Raw genomic sequence first — 14,103 nt, 5'->3', positions numbered from 1 at the left:
ACGCTTCCGTTATTGATAATACAACCGTCTGCATCCGTTATGAACGGATCCGGTTGTATTATCTTTAACATAGCAAAGACGGATCCGTCATGAACTCCATTGAATGTCAATGGGGGGCAGATCCGTTTTCTATTGTGTCAGAGTTAAACGGATCCGTCCCCATTGACTTGCATTGTGTGTCATGCCGGATCCATTTTGCTCCGCATCCCATGACGGAAAGAAAACCGCAGCTTGCGTTTTTTTTTCTCCGGTATGGGAATGAAACCAAACGTTTTTTTTGGAGCGCTCCGTTCTGTTCAGTTCCGTTTTGTCCCCATTGACAATGAATCGGGACAAAACGGAAGCGTTTTTCTCTGCTATTGAGATCGGATCTCATCACCGGAAAATGTAAACACAAGTGTGAAAGTAGCCTAGAACATGGTCTTTCTCTTTTGCGGAGCTACGGAACGGACATACGGATGCGGACAGTACACGGTCTGCTGTCCGCATTTTTTGCGGACCAATTGAAACGAAAGGGTCCGCTTCCTATACGCAAAAAAAAAAAAAAGGAACGGACACAGAAACAAAATACATTCGTGTGCATGAAGCCTTAAAGGGGTTCTGCACTTTGTTTAAACTGATGATCTATCCTCTGGATAGATCATCAGCATCTGATCGGCGGGGGTCCGACACCCGGGACCCCCGCCGATCAGCTGTTTGAGAAGGCAGCGGTGCTCCAGGAGCACCACGGCCTTCTCACTGTTTACTGCTGGCCCAGTGACGTCACGACTAGTATCAACTGGCCTGGGCGCGGCTAAGCTCCATTCACTTGATCCCCGCCGATCAGATGCTGATGATCTATCCAGAGGATAGATCATCAGTTAAAACAAACTGTAGAACCCCTTTAAAGTAATCACCCGTACCAAGATCATAAAGTGCATCTCTAAGGGCTCATGCACACGACTGTATTTTCTATCCGTGTCCCTTCCGGTTTTTTTGCAGCCCACATGCGGAACCATTAACTTCAATGGGTCTGCAAAAAACGTAAATGAATGTGTGTATCCACATGTCCGTTCCACAAAAAGATAGAACATGTTCTCTTCTTGTCTGTTTTGCGGACAAGGACAGGCATTGTTATAGTGGATCCGCAAAAAAAACAAAACGATGCAAGACGGAAGTCAAACGGATATTATCCGTTTTTTTAATTTTTTTTGCAAATCCGTGTTTTGCAGACCGCAAAATACTTACGGTCGTGTACATGAGCCCTAAGGCCTCGTGCACACAGGCATGTGAATTTTCTGTTTGCAAATATGGATTCACTAAATACGGATAGCTTCTTCCAGTTTTTTAGCCCCATCCGTAGAAGGGGTTATTGTAATCAGCTAACACGGAAAAAAAGAGGATCTGCTCTCAGATCTGCGGATCGGGAATAGAGATCCGTGACAAAAACTGGATGTGTGCATAGCCCAATGGAGTATTATCTGTTTAGGATAACACACATAAGTACCATAGAGACGGAGCATGCAGCCGCTATGGTAAAACTGGGCAGCACAGTGGGGACCTGGTTTATTCTAAGGGGCCCACGTCTTCTTCCATATACTAGAAGCTTAGATGGTTCCAGGGGCCTCGGTCGGAGTCTCAGGCTCGGCAGGTAGTTACTTTCCTGCAGATGTAATCTATCGTTTTGCTGCAGTCCAAGTCATTCCATCCCCCGGAAATCATCTCGGTGCAGTGCTCCCGCTGAGCGGAGTTATTCGGTTCACCTGCATACCAGTTACTGTACAGAAAAATATCATGCAGGATAAGTGGAATATAACGTTATACCCCCCCCCCCCCAAGTCATTATCATGGCAGTAAAGCCTTGACCGTGAAAAACACACAAAGGATACATGAGCAGGGCCGCTTTAAACATACAGCACTTGCACAAGGCCACCTCGATAATGGCACCACTTTTAGGGTCCATTCGCGCATCCGAGTGTGTTTTGCGGATCCACGGATCAGTGGATCCTCAAAACACAGACATCGGCGATGTGCGTTCCGTATTTTGCGGACCGCACATCGCCGGCACTTGATGGAAAATGCCTATTCTTGTCCGCAATTGCGGACAAGAATAGGACATGTTCTATTTTTTTCGGACCCGGAAGTGCGGGTCCGCAATTCCATATCCAGGCAGCACATCGTGCTGCCCCCATAGAAATGAATGGGTCCGCAAATTCCGTTCGGAACGAAATTGCGGACGTGTGAATGGACCCTTAACGGTATCCGAGCCATACAGTGGCATCCGTACACCATAGAGTTCCATTATAAAAATAAAAAAAAGTATACGTGTTTTTTACCGGACTGTGCAGGATACAAGAACATGGTGTGCTGCGTTTTTGTATCCTTTTTTTTTTGTAATGTATATGTCAAACAGAGGCATAAAACGTGATGTGAACCCAGCCTAAGTGGCGCATTACTGTGACGGCATCATCCTGCCTTCTCCCGGCTGTGAGGAGTACAAGACACTGGCTTCTCAACATAAGCGTTGCGATGACGCGACTCTATAACACCGTCTGTGTGCGGGGTGGTGCCAGCTATTCCTTTTGCCCTCACTGCCCTTTCACGGCTTTCTACTTGGGAACAGGGTTATGTAAGTATATATAGTTTTCATTCTGAATTACATTTAAGTTACTGCGGGTATATTGACTCTGTATGTTGAGGCCATAAAAGGGGTATTATTGCTGTGTGAGGCACTAAAAGGGGCACTGTTACTATATGGAGCCTAACAAGTCACACTACTACTTTGTTGGACCTAGAGGGGGCACTATTACTGTGTGTGGGACCTAAAAGGTACAGCATTACTGTGGGGAGAACATCAGTGGTATTTTTACTGTTTGAGGCACTATTACTGCTTGGGTCACTATCTATCTAGCACTGTGGTTTTGAGGGGAACTGTTGAGTAATGACCTGAAGTCATGGTGGTCTGGGCCAGATAGAGAGGAGAAGGGAGAGCTACAGACTCAATTGGAGGAGACGTCACCTGTGACTCCAAACCTTTCTTATTAATGTGTCAACAAAAAAAAATGCCTCTAAACAGATACAATTCCTGTTAGGGTATGTTCGATCACGTTTCCTTTTTTGGTACTTTTTTTTGCTAAGTAGTTGTAGGACTTCACATGGTAAAGTTGTATAAGGTCGCCCTGACAGCAATATGCAGCACCCCCTGGTGATACTAGATGATGACCTGTAGTAAAAGGGTATTCCTGTCTCAGATATAGTATTTAAAAAGGATATTCCTGGTCTCTCCAGGTGACGTAGCCGACAGCAGATACACATAGCCTTAGGCTTATGTGGCAGTTGTCTCCATTCAAATCTAAGGAGTTATGGAGAGAGCCAAGTGGCTGGCTTTTCTTGGGGGTAACAAAGGTCAGCATTAGGACCTTCCCCTATCAGACATTTATGGCGAATACTGTATAAGTGTCTGAGATGAAGTCGGATCCCTGTCAATCAGCCGATCACTGGGGCAGCCCCATTCATTATAGAATAAAGCAGCCCCAGTGATCAGTTGGATCGACAGGGATCTGACTTCATCTCAGATGTGGAAGTTGAGAAAACCCTTCAATATGTATTATGAATAGTAATTATATAGCACCATCAACTTCTTTCTCGCTTTCCATAACATAATATTGGGGTAACGTGCTGTGATGGCTGCGAAAGACAGGATGTTCCAAAGATAAAACTGTTTACAAGATACATTATGTAGGAGCTTACAATCTACAAGGAATGGAGAAGAGAGGAGCACACGTATGTGGGGAAGGCGAGGATTCCAGTGGTAGTGGTGGCACTAATATGTGTAGTAGTGGTTCACAGTAGCTTTCCCTGTGGCTCTGCAGTGAATGGAGGGTGCCCCCTTTCTTTCCTCAGGGCAGTCCCTGAGGTCTGGGACTCCTGCCTGATGCTAGGTGAGGTGCCCTTGATGTTGTCAGATTTAGAGGTGCGAGGCAGGGCTCCTACATGTTGTAGGCAGGATAATGGCAGAGGTGGAAGGGTGGAGCAAGGCAATAATCAGGTCAAGTAACAAATCCAGTGGTCTTTACTGAGGTAGTTCAGGCTCTGGTAGCATTAAGTTCTCTACAGAGGACATGCCCAACACTTCCAAAGCTGATCATGGAATAACTGGCAGTAAGTCAGGGTTCGGCACCACTGCCTCATCGGACTAAGAAGAAGGGGGGCCTATGCAAGTAGAAAAAGGAGGTGCTCAGTGAAAAAGATACAGAAAACGACAACTCATAGCACCGGCCTATGGCTGTTTTGCATCCTTTCTCAATGCCTATTGGGATCGAGCGTCATTGCACTTAAATCCCTCCCTGCCATTAACCCTTAAACACACAGTTACAATATTAATCATCATTGACACATAAATACATAAAGCAAACATATATATATATATATATATATATATATATATATATAAAAAATAATAATAGAACATAAATAGAGGCATGATGGAGATCCTCGGTCCTTGTCATTTTCTGGTATACAGAGGATCTCTGTTTCGGCGGGTGGCATGGATCGATTTAAGCGCCTATTGTGCTGTGAGGCAGAATGGATTATTAGGACTTCTCTTCTTTTTTTTCATAAATGTTTGCATTATTTATGGGTCTATGATGATTAATATTGTAATTGTGTGTTTAAAGGTTAATGACGACAGAATAGTAGTGGGGGAGGATTTAAGCTCAATGACAATCGATTCCATTAGGCTTTGAGAAGAGGACGCAAAAACGGTCTAATCACTTGTATTGGTGACAAAACCCGAGAACTTCCTCTGAAATATCAGCTATACTTGATTGCCTTTCTATGGGATTATGCCAGTCCTGAATTTAGTAGTAGTGCAGTGGTGCAGATGGTATGAACTGCATAGTAGGAGTTTTATGTATGTCTATGAGTTATGTGCCTTTATCACTCACGTGAACACTGGGATCGTTCCGTCCACCCAACGCCAAGTATATCCATTTTCCCTACGGAGGCCGATCCAGAATCTCTTACTTCCAATGAATGGACGAAGCGCATCCTGGAGGAAGACGGACAGTTCTTAGAAACCGGAAAATCCTTCTTATATTGTCTATTGATCATTCTCACACATCAGCTCCTTGGACTGGGAATAATAATTACTAGTTGTCAAAGTCTCATAGATACATTCACACAAGGTTTTGAACGTGGTGTCAGAACATTACAACGGGGCTATGCAAACCATCATGGCGGTGAGCACCTTCAGAGGCTTCTTTAACCACCTCAGCCCCCAGTGCTTAAACACCCTTGATGACCAGGCCACTTTTTACACTTCTGACCTACACTACTTTCACCGTTTATTGCTCGGTCATGCAACTTACCACCCAAATGAATTTTACCTCCTTTTCTTCTCACTAATAGAGCTTTCATTTGGTGGTATTTCATTGCTGCTGACATTTTTACTTTTTTTGTTATTAATCGAAATTTAACGATTTTTTTTGCAAAAAAATGACATTTTTCACTTTCAGTTGTAAAATTTGGCAAAAAAAACAAGATCCATATAGAAATTTTGCTCTAAATTTATTGTTCTACATGTCTTTGATAAAAAAAAAATGTTTGGGTAAAAAAAAAATGGTTTGGGTAAAAGTTATAGCGTTTACAAACTATGGTACAAAAATGTGAATTTCCGCTTTTTGAAGCAGCTCTGACTTTCTGAGCACCTGTCATGTTTCCTGAGGTTCTACAATGGCCAGACAGTAGAAACACCCCACAAATGACCCCATTTCGGAAAGTAGACACCCTAAGGTATTTGCTGATGGGCATAGTGAGTTCATAGAACTTTTTATTTTTTGTCACAAGTTAGCGGAAAATGATGATTTTTTATTTTTTTTTTCTTTTCTTACAAAGTCTCATATTCCACTAACTTGTGACAAAAAATAAAAACTTCTATGAACTCACTATGCCCATCACGAAATACCTTGGGGTCTCTTCTTTCCAAAATGGGGTCACTTGTGGGGTCGTTATACTGCCCTGGCATTCTAGGGGCCCAAATGTGTGGTAAGGAGTTTGAAATCAAATTCTGTAAAAAATGACCTGTGAAATCCGAAAGGTGCTCTTTGGAATATGGGCCCCTTTGCCCACCTAGGCTGCAAAAAGTGTCACACATCTGGTATCTCTGTATTCAGGAGAAGTTGAGGAATGTGTTTTGGGGTGTCTTTTTACATATACCCATGCTGGGTGAGATAAATATCTTGGTCAAATGCCAACTTTGTATAAAAAAATGGGAAAAGTTGTCTTTTGCCAAGATATTTCTCAAAGAGCACCTTTCGGATTTCACAGGTCATTTTTTACAGAATTTGATTTCAAACTCCTTACCACACATTTGGGCCCCTAGAATGCCAGGGCAGTATAACTACCCCACAAGTGACCCCATTTTGGAAAGAAGAGACCCCAAGGTATTCGCTGATGGGCATAGTGAGTTCATGGAAGTTTTTATTTTTTGTCACAAGTTAGTGGAATATGAGACTTTGTATGAAAAAAAAAAAAAATCAGCATTTTCCACTAACTTGTGACAAAAAATAAAAAATTCTAGGAACTCGCCATGGCCCTCACGGAATACCTTGGGGTGTCTTCTTTCCAAAATGGGGTCACTTGTGGGGTAGTTATACTGCCCTGGCATTTTCCAGGGGCCCTAATGTGTGGTAAGTAGGTAAATGACCTGTGAAATCCTAAAGGTGCTCTTTGGAATATGGGCCCCTTTGCCCACCTAGGCTGCAAAAAAGTGTCACATGTGGTATCACCGTATTCAGGAGAAGGTGGGGAATGTGTTTTGGGGTGTCATTTTACATATACCCTTGCTGGGTGAGAGAAATATCTTGGCAAAAGACAACTTTTACCATTTTTTTATACAAAGTTGGCATTTGACCAAGATATTTATCTCACCCAGCATGGGTATATGTAAAATGACACCCCAAAACACATTCCCCAACTTCTCCTGAGTACGGCGATACCAGATGTGTGACACTTTTTTGCAGCCTAGATGCGCAAAGGTGCCCAAATTCCTTTTAGGAGGGCATTTTTAGACATTTGGATACCAGACTTCTTCTCACGCTTTGGGGCCCCTAGAATGCCAGGGCAGTATAAATACCCCACATGTGACCCCATTTTGGAAAGAAGACACCCCAAGGTAATCAATGAGGGGCATGGCGAGTTCATAGAAATTTTTTTTTTTTGGCACAAGTTAGCGGAAATTGATATTTTTAATTTTTTTCTCACAAAGTCTCCCGTTCCGCTAACTTGGGACAAAAATTTCAATCTTTCATGGACTCAATATGCCCCTCACGGAATACCTGGGGGTGTCTTCTTTCCGAAATGGGGTCACATGTGGGGTATTTATACTGCCCTGGCATTCTAGGGGCCCTAAAGCGTGAGAAGAAGTCTGGAATATAAATGTCTAAAAAAATTTACGCATTTGGATTCCGTGAGGGGTATGGGGAGTTCATGTGAGATTTTATTTTTTGACACAAGTTAGTGGAATATGAGACTTTGTAAGAAAAAAAAAATATAATTCCGCTAACTTGGGTCAAAAAAATGTCTGAATGGAGCCTTACAGAGGGTGATCAATGACAGGGGGGTGATCAATGACAGGGGGGTGATCAATGACAGGGGGGTGATCAATGACAGGGGGGGGTGATCAATGACAGGGGGGGGTGATCAATGACAGGGGGGTGATCAGGGAGTCTATATGGGGTGATAACCACAGTCATTGATCACGCCCGTGTAAGGCTTCATTCAGACGTCCGTATGCGTTTTGCGGATCCGATCCATCTATCAGTGCATCCGTAAAAATCATGCGGACATCTGAATGGAGCTTTACAGGGGGGTAATCAATGACAGGGGGGTGATCAGGGAGTCTATATGGGGTAATAACCACAGTCATTGATCATGCCCCTGTAAGGCTTCATTCAGACGTCCGGATGCGTTTTGCGGATCCGATCCATCTATCAGTGGATCCGTAAAAATCATGCGGACGTCTGAATGGAGCTTTACAGGGGGGTAATCAATGACAGGGGGTTAATCAATGACAGGGGGGTGATCAGGGAGTCTATATGGGGTGATCACCACAGTCATTGATCACGCCCCTGTAAGGCTTCATTCAGACGTCCGGATGCGTTTTGCGGATCCGATCCATCTATCAGTGCATCCGTAAAAATCATGCGGACATCTGAATGGAGCTTTACAGGGGGTTGATCAATGACAGGGGTGTAATCAATGACAGGGGGGTGATCAGGGAGTCTATATGGGGTGATCACCACAGTCATTGATCACGCCCCTGTAAGGCTTCATTCAGACGTCCGTATGCGTTTTGCGGATCCGATCCATCTATCAGTGCATCCATAAAAATCATGCGGACATCTGAATGGAGCTTTACAGGGGGGTAATCAATGACAGGGGGGTGATCAGGGAGTCTATATGGGGTGATAACCACAGTCATTGATCATGCCCCTGTAAGGCTTCATTCAGACGTCCGGATGCGTTTTGCGGATCCGATCCATCTATCAGTGCATCCGTAAAAATCATGCGGACATCTGAATGGAGCTTTACAGGGGGGTGATCAATGACATGGGGGTGATCAATGACAGGGGGGTGATCAGGGAGTCTATATGGGGTGATCACCACAGTCATTGATCACGCCCCTGTAAGGCTTCATTCAGACGTCCGTATGCGTTTTGCGGATCCGATCCATCTATCAGTGCATCCGTAAAAATCATGCGGACATCTGAATGGAGCTTTACAGGGGGGTGATCAATGACAGGGGGGTAATCAATGACAGGGGGGTGATCAGGGAGTCTATATGGGGTGATCACCACAGTCATTGATCATGCCGCTGTAAGGCTTCATTCAGACGTCCGGATGCGTTTTGCGGATCCGATCCATCTATCAGTGCATCCGTAAAAATCATGCGGACATCTGAATGGAGCTTTACAGGGGGGTGATAAGGGAGTCTATATGGGGTGATCACCACAGTCATTGATCATGCCCCTGTAAGGCTTCATTCAGACGTCCGGATGCGTTTTGCGGATCCGATCCATCAATCAGTGGATCCGTAAAAATCATGCGGACGTCTGAATGGAGCCTTACAGGGGGTTGATCAATGACAGGGGGTAATCAATGACAGGGGGGTGATCAGGGAGTCTATATGGGGTGATCAGGGGTGATCAGGGGCTAATAAGGGGTTAATAAGTGACGGGGGGGGTGTAGTGTAGTGTAGTGGTGCTTGGTGCTACTTTACTGAGCTACCTGTGTCCTCTGGTGGTCGATCCAAACAAAGGGGACCACCAGAGGACCAGGTAGCAGGTATATTAGACGCTGTTATCAAAACAGCGTCTAATATACCTGTTAGGGGTTAAAAAAAACACATCTCCAGCCTGCCAGCGAACGATCGCCGCTGGCAGGCTGGAGATCACCTCTCTTACCTTCCGTTCCTGTGAGCGCGCACGCCTGTGTGCGCGCGTTCACAGGAAGTCTCGCGTCTCGCGAGATGACGCATATATGCGTGACTGTGCGCAGCGCTGCCACCTCCGGAACGCGATCCTGCGTTAGGCGGTCCGGAGGTGGTTAAAAAGCTTATGCTCCAATGAATACTTAGAATGGATCAGGTCCTCCCCTCCTAAGCAACCGTAGTACAGTGTGCAATATAGCTCCAGTTTCCACACCATATAATGGGCCAAAATACACCCACTTTATAATGTGAATGATGTAAATTATTAGCGTTACCCATAAAAAATATGTGTGCCATTAAAAGGATTTTCTGAGATTTTACTACTGATGACCTATCGTCAGTATCTGATCTGTTTGAGAAGGCACCGGTGCTCCTGTGAGCACCGCGGCCTTCTCCGTGCTGACCAAGCACAGCGCCGTACATTGTATAGTGGCCGTGCTTGGTATCGCGCTCATCCCCATTCACTTCAATGTTGCTGAGCTGCTCCTAGGCCATGTGACCGATGAACATGTCGTCACTGACCTAGGAAAAGCTGTGAGAATGCCGCGTTGCTCACAGGAGTGCCGATGCCTTCGTAAACAGCTGATCAGCGGGGGTCCCATGTGTCGGACCCCCGCCGATCAGATACTGATGACTACAGATGAGCGAATAAAAAAAAAAATTGATTTGACCAGCTCGCCGAATTTTTTGAAATTATTTGGTTCGATCCGAATTTATTCACGGTGAATCGCGTTAAAAAAACAGCTATTTCCGGGCTGCAAAGAGCCTTTTTAGTGGTGTAGAACACTGTGCCTTGCAGTAACATGCATAGGGAGTCTGCTGGGGTAGTGAAACAATACTGTGAGTCAGTATGACATGCAGATGACAGGCGTCGCTCTTAGAATCACTGGACACTTCACTTATTTGGGCAGTCACGGGGCCAAAACTGAACAAATAACTCAAGTGTGAACTCAGCCTTAAAGGTCAATGTTAGCGCCAAGAAGAAGCGCACTCCTTTTACACCGTCATCAGCTGATTTCACATAGATGTCTACAGAACCTGTAGAGCCCCCACCCAACAGAGTAGAGATGGTGTCAGCAGTAAGTTTGTGTTGACGTCACTGATTATTTTGCTCTTCCTCTGATCCGTCAGAAGAATAACCCCTAAAAAACTGATCCTGTCTGTGGAGCATCCGCCTTCACTCGGTCAGCATTTGGTCAGTAATCCAGCAGTATTCTTATAGCCAAAAAAACAGGAGTGGATCCAAAACAGAGATGACACGTGAATGGAATATTTGCATGTCTTCTGTGTTTTGTACCCACTCCTGCTTTTGGCTACCAAATCATAAGCCAATTCTGATGCAAAATAGGGACCATGTCATGCAGGCCTTACAGCTGTTACATAGACAGGACCTGTTGTGTGTCTCATTTTTCTTCCTTCTGACAGATCAGAAGAAGGGTCAAATAAATTATGATGTCAACCAGGCCGAAAGGCAAAAGAGTGGCCCAGTCATGAAGTGGGGAGGGTGGGAACAGCATGAGAAGTCCATAGAGTGGCCCTATGACATAGTGGTGAGGTGGAAGCAGCATGAAGAGACCACAGAGTGGCCAAATGATAGAGTCTGGAGGTGGCAGCAGCATCAGGAGGAGGCCACAGACTGGCTCAATGACAGTGTGGTGGTGGCAGCAGCAGCATCATCATGTGGCCACAGAGTGGCACAATCACAGAGTATGGAGGTGGCAGCAGCAGCAGCATCAGGAGGAGGCCACAGAGTGGCACAATGACAGTGTGGAGGTGGCGCAACATCAGGAGGCCACAGTGTGGCACAATAACAGTGTGGAGGTGGCGGCAGCAGCATCAAGAGAATGCCATAGGGTGGCACAATGACAGTGTGGAGGTTGCAGCAGCAGCATGAGCAGACCACAGAGTGTGGAGGTGGCAGCATCAGGAGGAGGCCACAGAGTGGCACAATGACAGAGTGTGGAGGTGGCAGTAGCATCATCAGGAGGCCACAGAGTGGCACAATGACAGAGTGTGGAAGTGGCAGCAGCAGCATCAGGAGGAGGCCACAGCTTGGCACAATGACAGAGTGTGGAGGTGGCGGCAGCAGCATTAGGACATGGCCACAGGGTGGCACAATGACAGTGTGGAGGTGGCAGCAGCATGAGGAGACCACAGAGTGGCACAATGACAGAGTTTGGAGGTGGCAGCAGCAGCATCAGGAGGAGGCCACAGGGTGGCACAATGACAGAGTGTGGAGGTGGCAGCAGCATCATCAGGAGGCCACAGAGTGGCACAATGACAGAGTGTGGAGGTGGCGGCAGCAGCATCAGGAGGAGGCCACAGCGTGGCACAATGACAGTGTGGAGGTGGCAGCATCAGGAGGCCACAGAGTGGCAAGGTGACATAGTATGGAGGTGGCAGCATGAGGACACCACAGAGTGGCAAGGTGACAGTGTGGAGGTGACAGCAGCATCAGGAGACCACAGAGTGGCAAGGTGACATAGTATGGAGGTGGCAGCAGCATCAGGAGACCACAGAGTTGCAAGGTGACATAGTGTGGAGGTGGCAGCAGCATCAAGAGACCACAGAGTGGCAAGGTGACATGGTGTGGAGGTGGCAGCAGCATCAGGAGACCTCAGAGTGACCAGGTGACAGAGTGGGGAGGTGGGTGGCAATACCAGTACGAACTGAAGATGGTGGGTGAAAGAAGGAGCACTAGGCATCAGATGTGTGGCATCAGGCGGGTGGCAGCATCAGAATAGTAGTTGAGGCAGGTAGCTAGAAGAAACCGGTCTCTTTTGTCAAAGTGTTGGTGTGGCACTATGGATGATCTAGTCTAAAGCAAATCCTGGCTGATCCACGCCTAATTCATCTTGACAAAGGTCAGCCTTTCCACATTTTGAAACAGTAGGAGAGAAAAAAAAAAAAAGATTTTATGCTCTTGATAAAGGGACTCTTATCCCGAAACGCGTCGAGATTTTTATTGAAAATAAAGACTTCTACTTCATCCAGGAGCCCTCGGTGTCATCCTTTGGGGACCAGAGAAGCTACACTTACTGCCTACAGGTGACCTCGGCGGGGAAAGTGCAAGTATTGGTGTATTGAGTTTATCCTTTACTTCCCTCCCTGGTAAAGTAAGTCCTTTACCATTGCTTTTTTATCAATCAATAGCCACGAATTGGACCCATGTGTGGTACTAAGATTGATGTGTATGCATTTCCATACAAATTTTATTATTATAATTATTTTTTATTAATGTCTCTTATGAACACATTATATGATTCACTACAATATACCAAACTCTCACTTCATGAGACTCAAAATATACTTCCAACCCTGTTAACTCTATCGCTTTGTGGCACCCTCTTTTTGCGTCCAGGTTCCCTCCTGGATTAGCACCAGCAACCGTATCTTTTTTTTTTTTTTTTTTTCTCCTACTTTTTTGAATTTATAGTACACAGTTGTGTACTGAACTTTTACGGTCTGGGGAGCTGCCTCACGTTTCTGTTTCTCTTCCTTCATCACGACTCAACACCTCCATCTCTGGGTGATCCCTTGGCACCTCTCATCCCATTCCTCTTTTTCCCCCTTCCCCCATTTCACTTCCCCGTTCTCTAACTCAACTCCTTTTTTCGGTTTTATTTTGCATCTCCACATTTTGGACAGGCAAGTTCTTCTTGGGGTAACTATGGCCCCCGCTGCACTAAACACCCGCTCTGATGCCACACTACTGGCCAGGCAGGACAGCTTTTCCAGGGCAAACTCTGCCAGTTGCAGCCACAAATCCAGTTTGGCTGCCCAGTAGTCCAGCGGATCTTCAATGTGGGGTGGCAGGGTGCTGTCCAAGTATGCCACCACCTGCTGGTTCAGGTCCTGCTCCAGGTCTAGCGGCTGCTGCTGCTGGGGAGTAGTTTCTTCACTAGGCAGGTGAAGAAAGCTGCTCATTAGCGACTCTAGACTCAAGTTTCTGCTAATGGAGCTGTAACTGCTCCTACCCCCCCCCCCCCCTGCCACGGCAGCCATGGCAGAGGAACATGAGGGCAGAGGGCCCCCCCAGTCAGACCTGCGAGAGGATGGACGATGGCGCAGATAGGTAGCGGCCAACTGACTACATAGGATGTCTCTATAGTAGTTCAGTAGTTCGGGTCATTTATGTAAGTGGCTCAGAGGGACTCCCTGCCTCCATCTCCACTGCATATTGCCACGGTGTGTCTGGGTCCCCTGCCTCGTCTTCCTCATTGCCCTGTAGCTCCTCTGGCTGCTCCTGCTCCTCCTCTCCTGTCACCTGTGTAGAAAAACCACCCATTTCGCTACACATTGCTTGTGCTCCAATGTCCTCCTCCTCCTCCAATTCAGCCCCCACAGGACTCATGTGGCCGTGAGATCTAGGCACCACATCTCCAGTCCCCTGACCGGCCAGATTTACCAGCATCTGTTCCAGGACATGAAGCAGTGAAATGATGTTGTTCATCCCGTAGTCCTAGTGACTGACAAATAACGTGGCCTCCTCAAAGGTCCTGAGCAAACGGCAGGTGTCACACATGAGCTGCCACTGGCTGACATCGAAGTTACACAGGGGAGTACTCCTGTCCACTTGGATCATCAAGTAATCATTTATGGCCTTTCTCTGTTCGTATAGTAGGTCCAACATA

The 14,103-nt window shown here is 46.2% G+C and overlaps 1 protein-coding gene across 1 annotated transcript in view; it reads right to left on the bottom strand.

The window, feature by feature from the left end:
- Positions 1 to 1,167: 1,167 nt before the first annotated feature.
- The window catches only part of LOC120986236 (C-type lectin domain family 4 member G-like), a 33,189-nt gene continuing 20,253 nt past the window's right edge, over positions 1,168 to 14,103 (bottom strand). The window contains exons 12-13 of the mRNA XM_040414692.1: positions 4,926 to 5,029; positions 1,168 to 1,756 (exon numbers count right to left, since the gene is read on the bottom strand). Coding sequence (XP_040270626.1) covers positions 1,618 to 1,756; positions 4,926 to 5,029 — 243 coding nt within the window. The 3' untranslated portion in view covers positions 1,168 to 1,617. The remainder of the gene's footprint in view (positions 1,757 to 4,925; positions 5,030 to 14,103) is intronic.

This window comes from Bufo bufo, chromosome 1 (assembly GCF_905171765.1).
Source record: "Bufo bufo chromosome 1, aBufBuf1.1, whole genome shotgun sequence".
Taxonomy (NCBI): Eukaryota; Metazoa; Chordata; class Amphibia; order Anura; family Bufonidae; genus Bufo; species Bufo bufo.
This window is presented reverse-complemented; position numbering and strand designations above follow the sequence as displayed.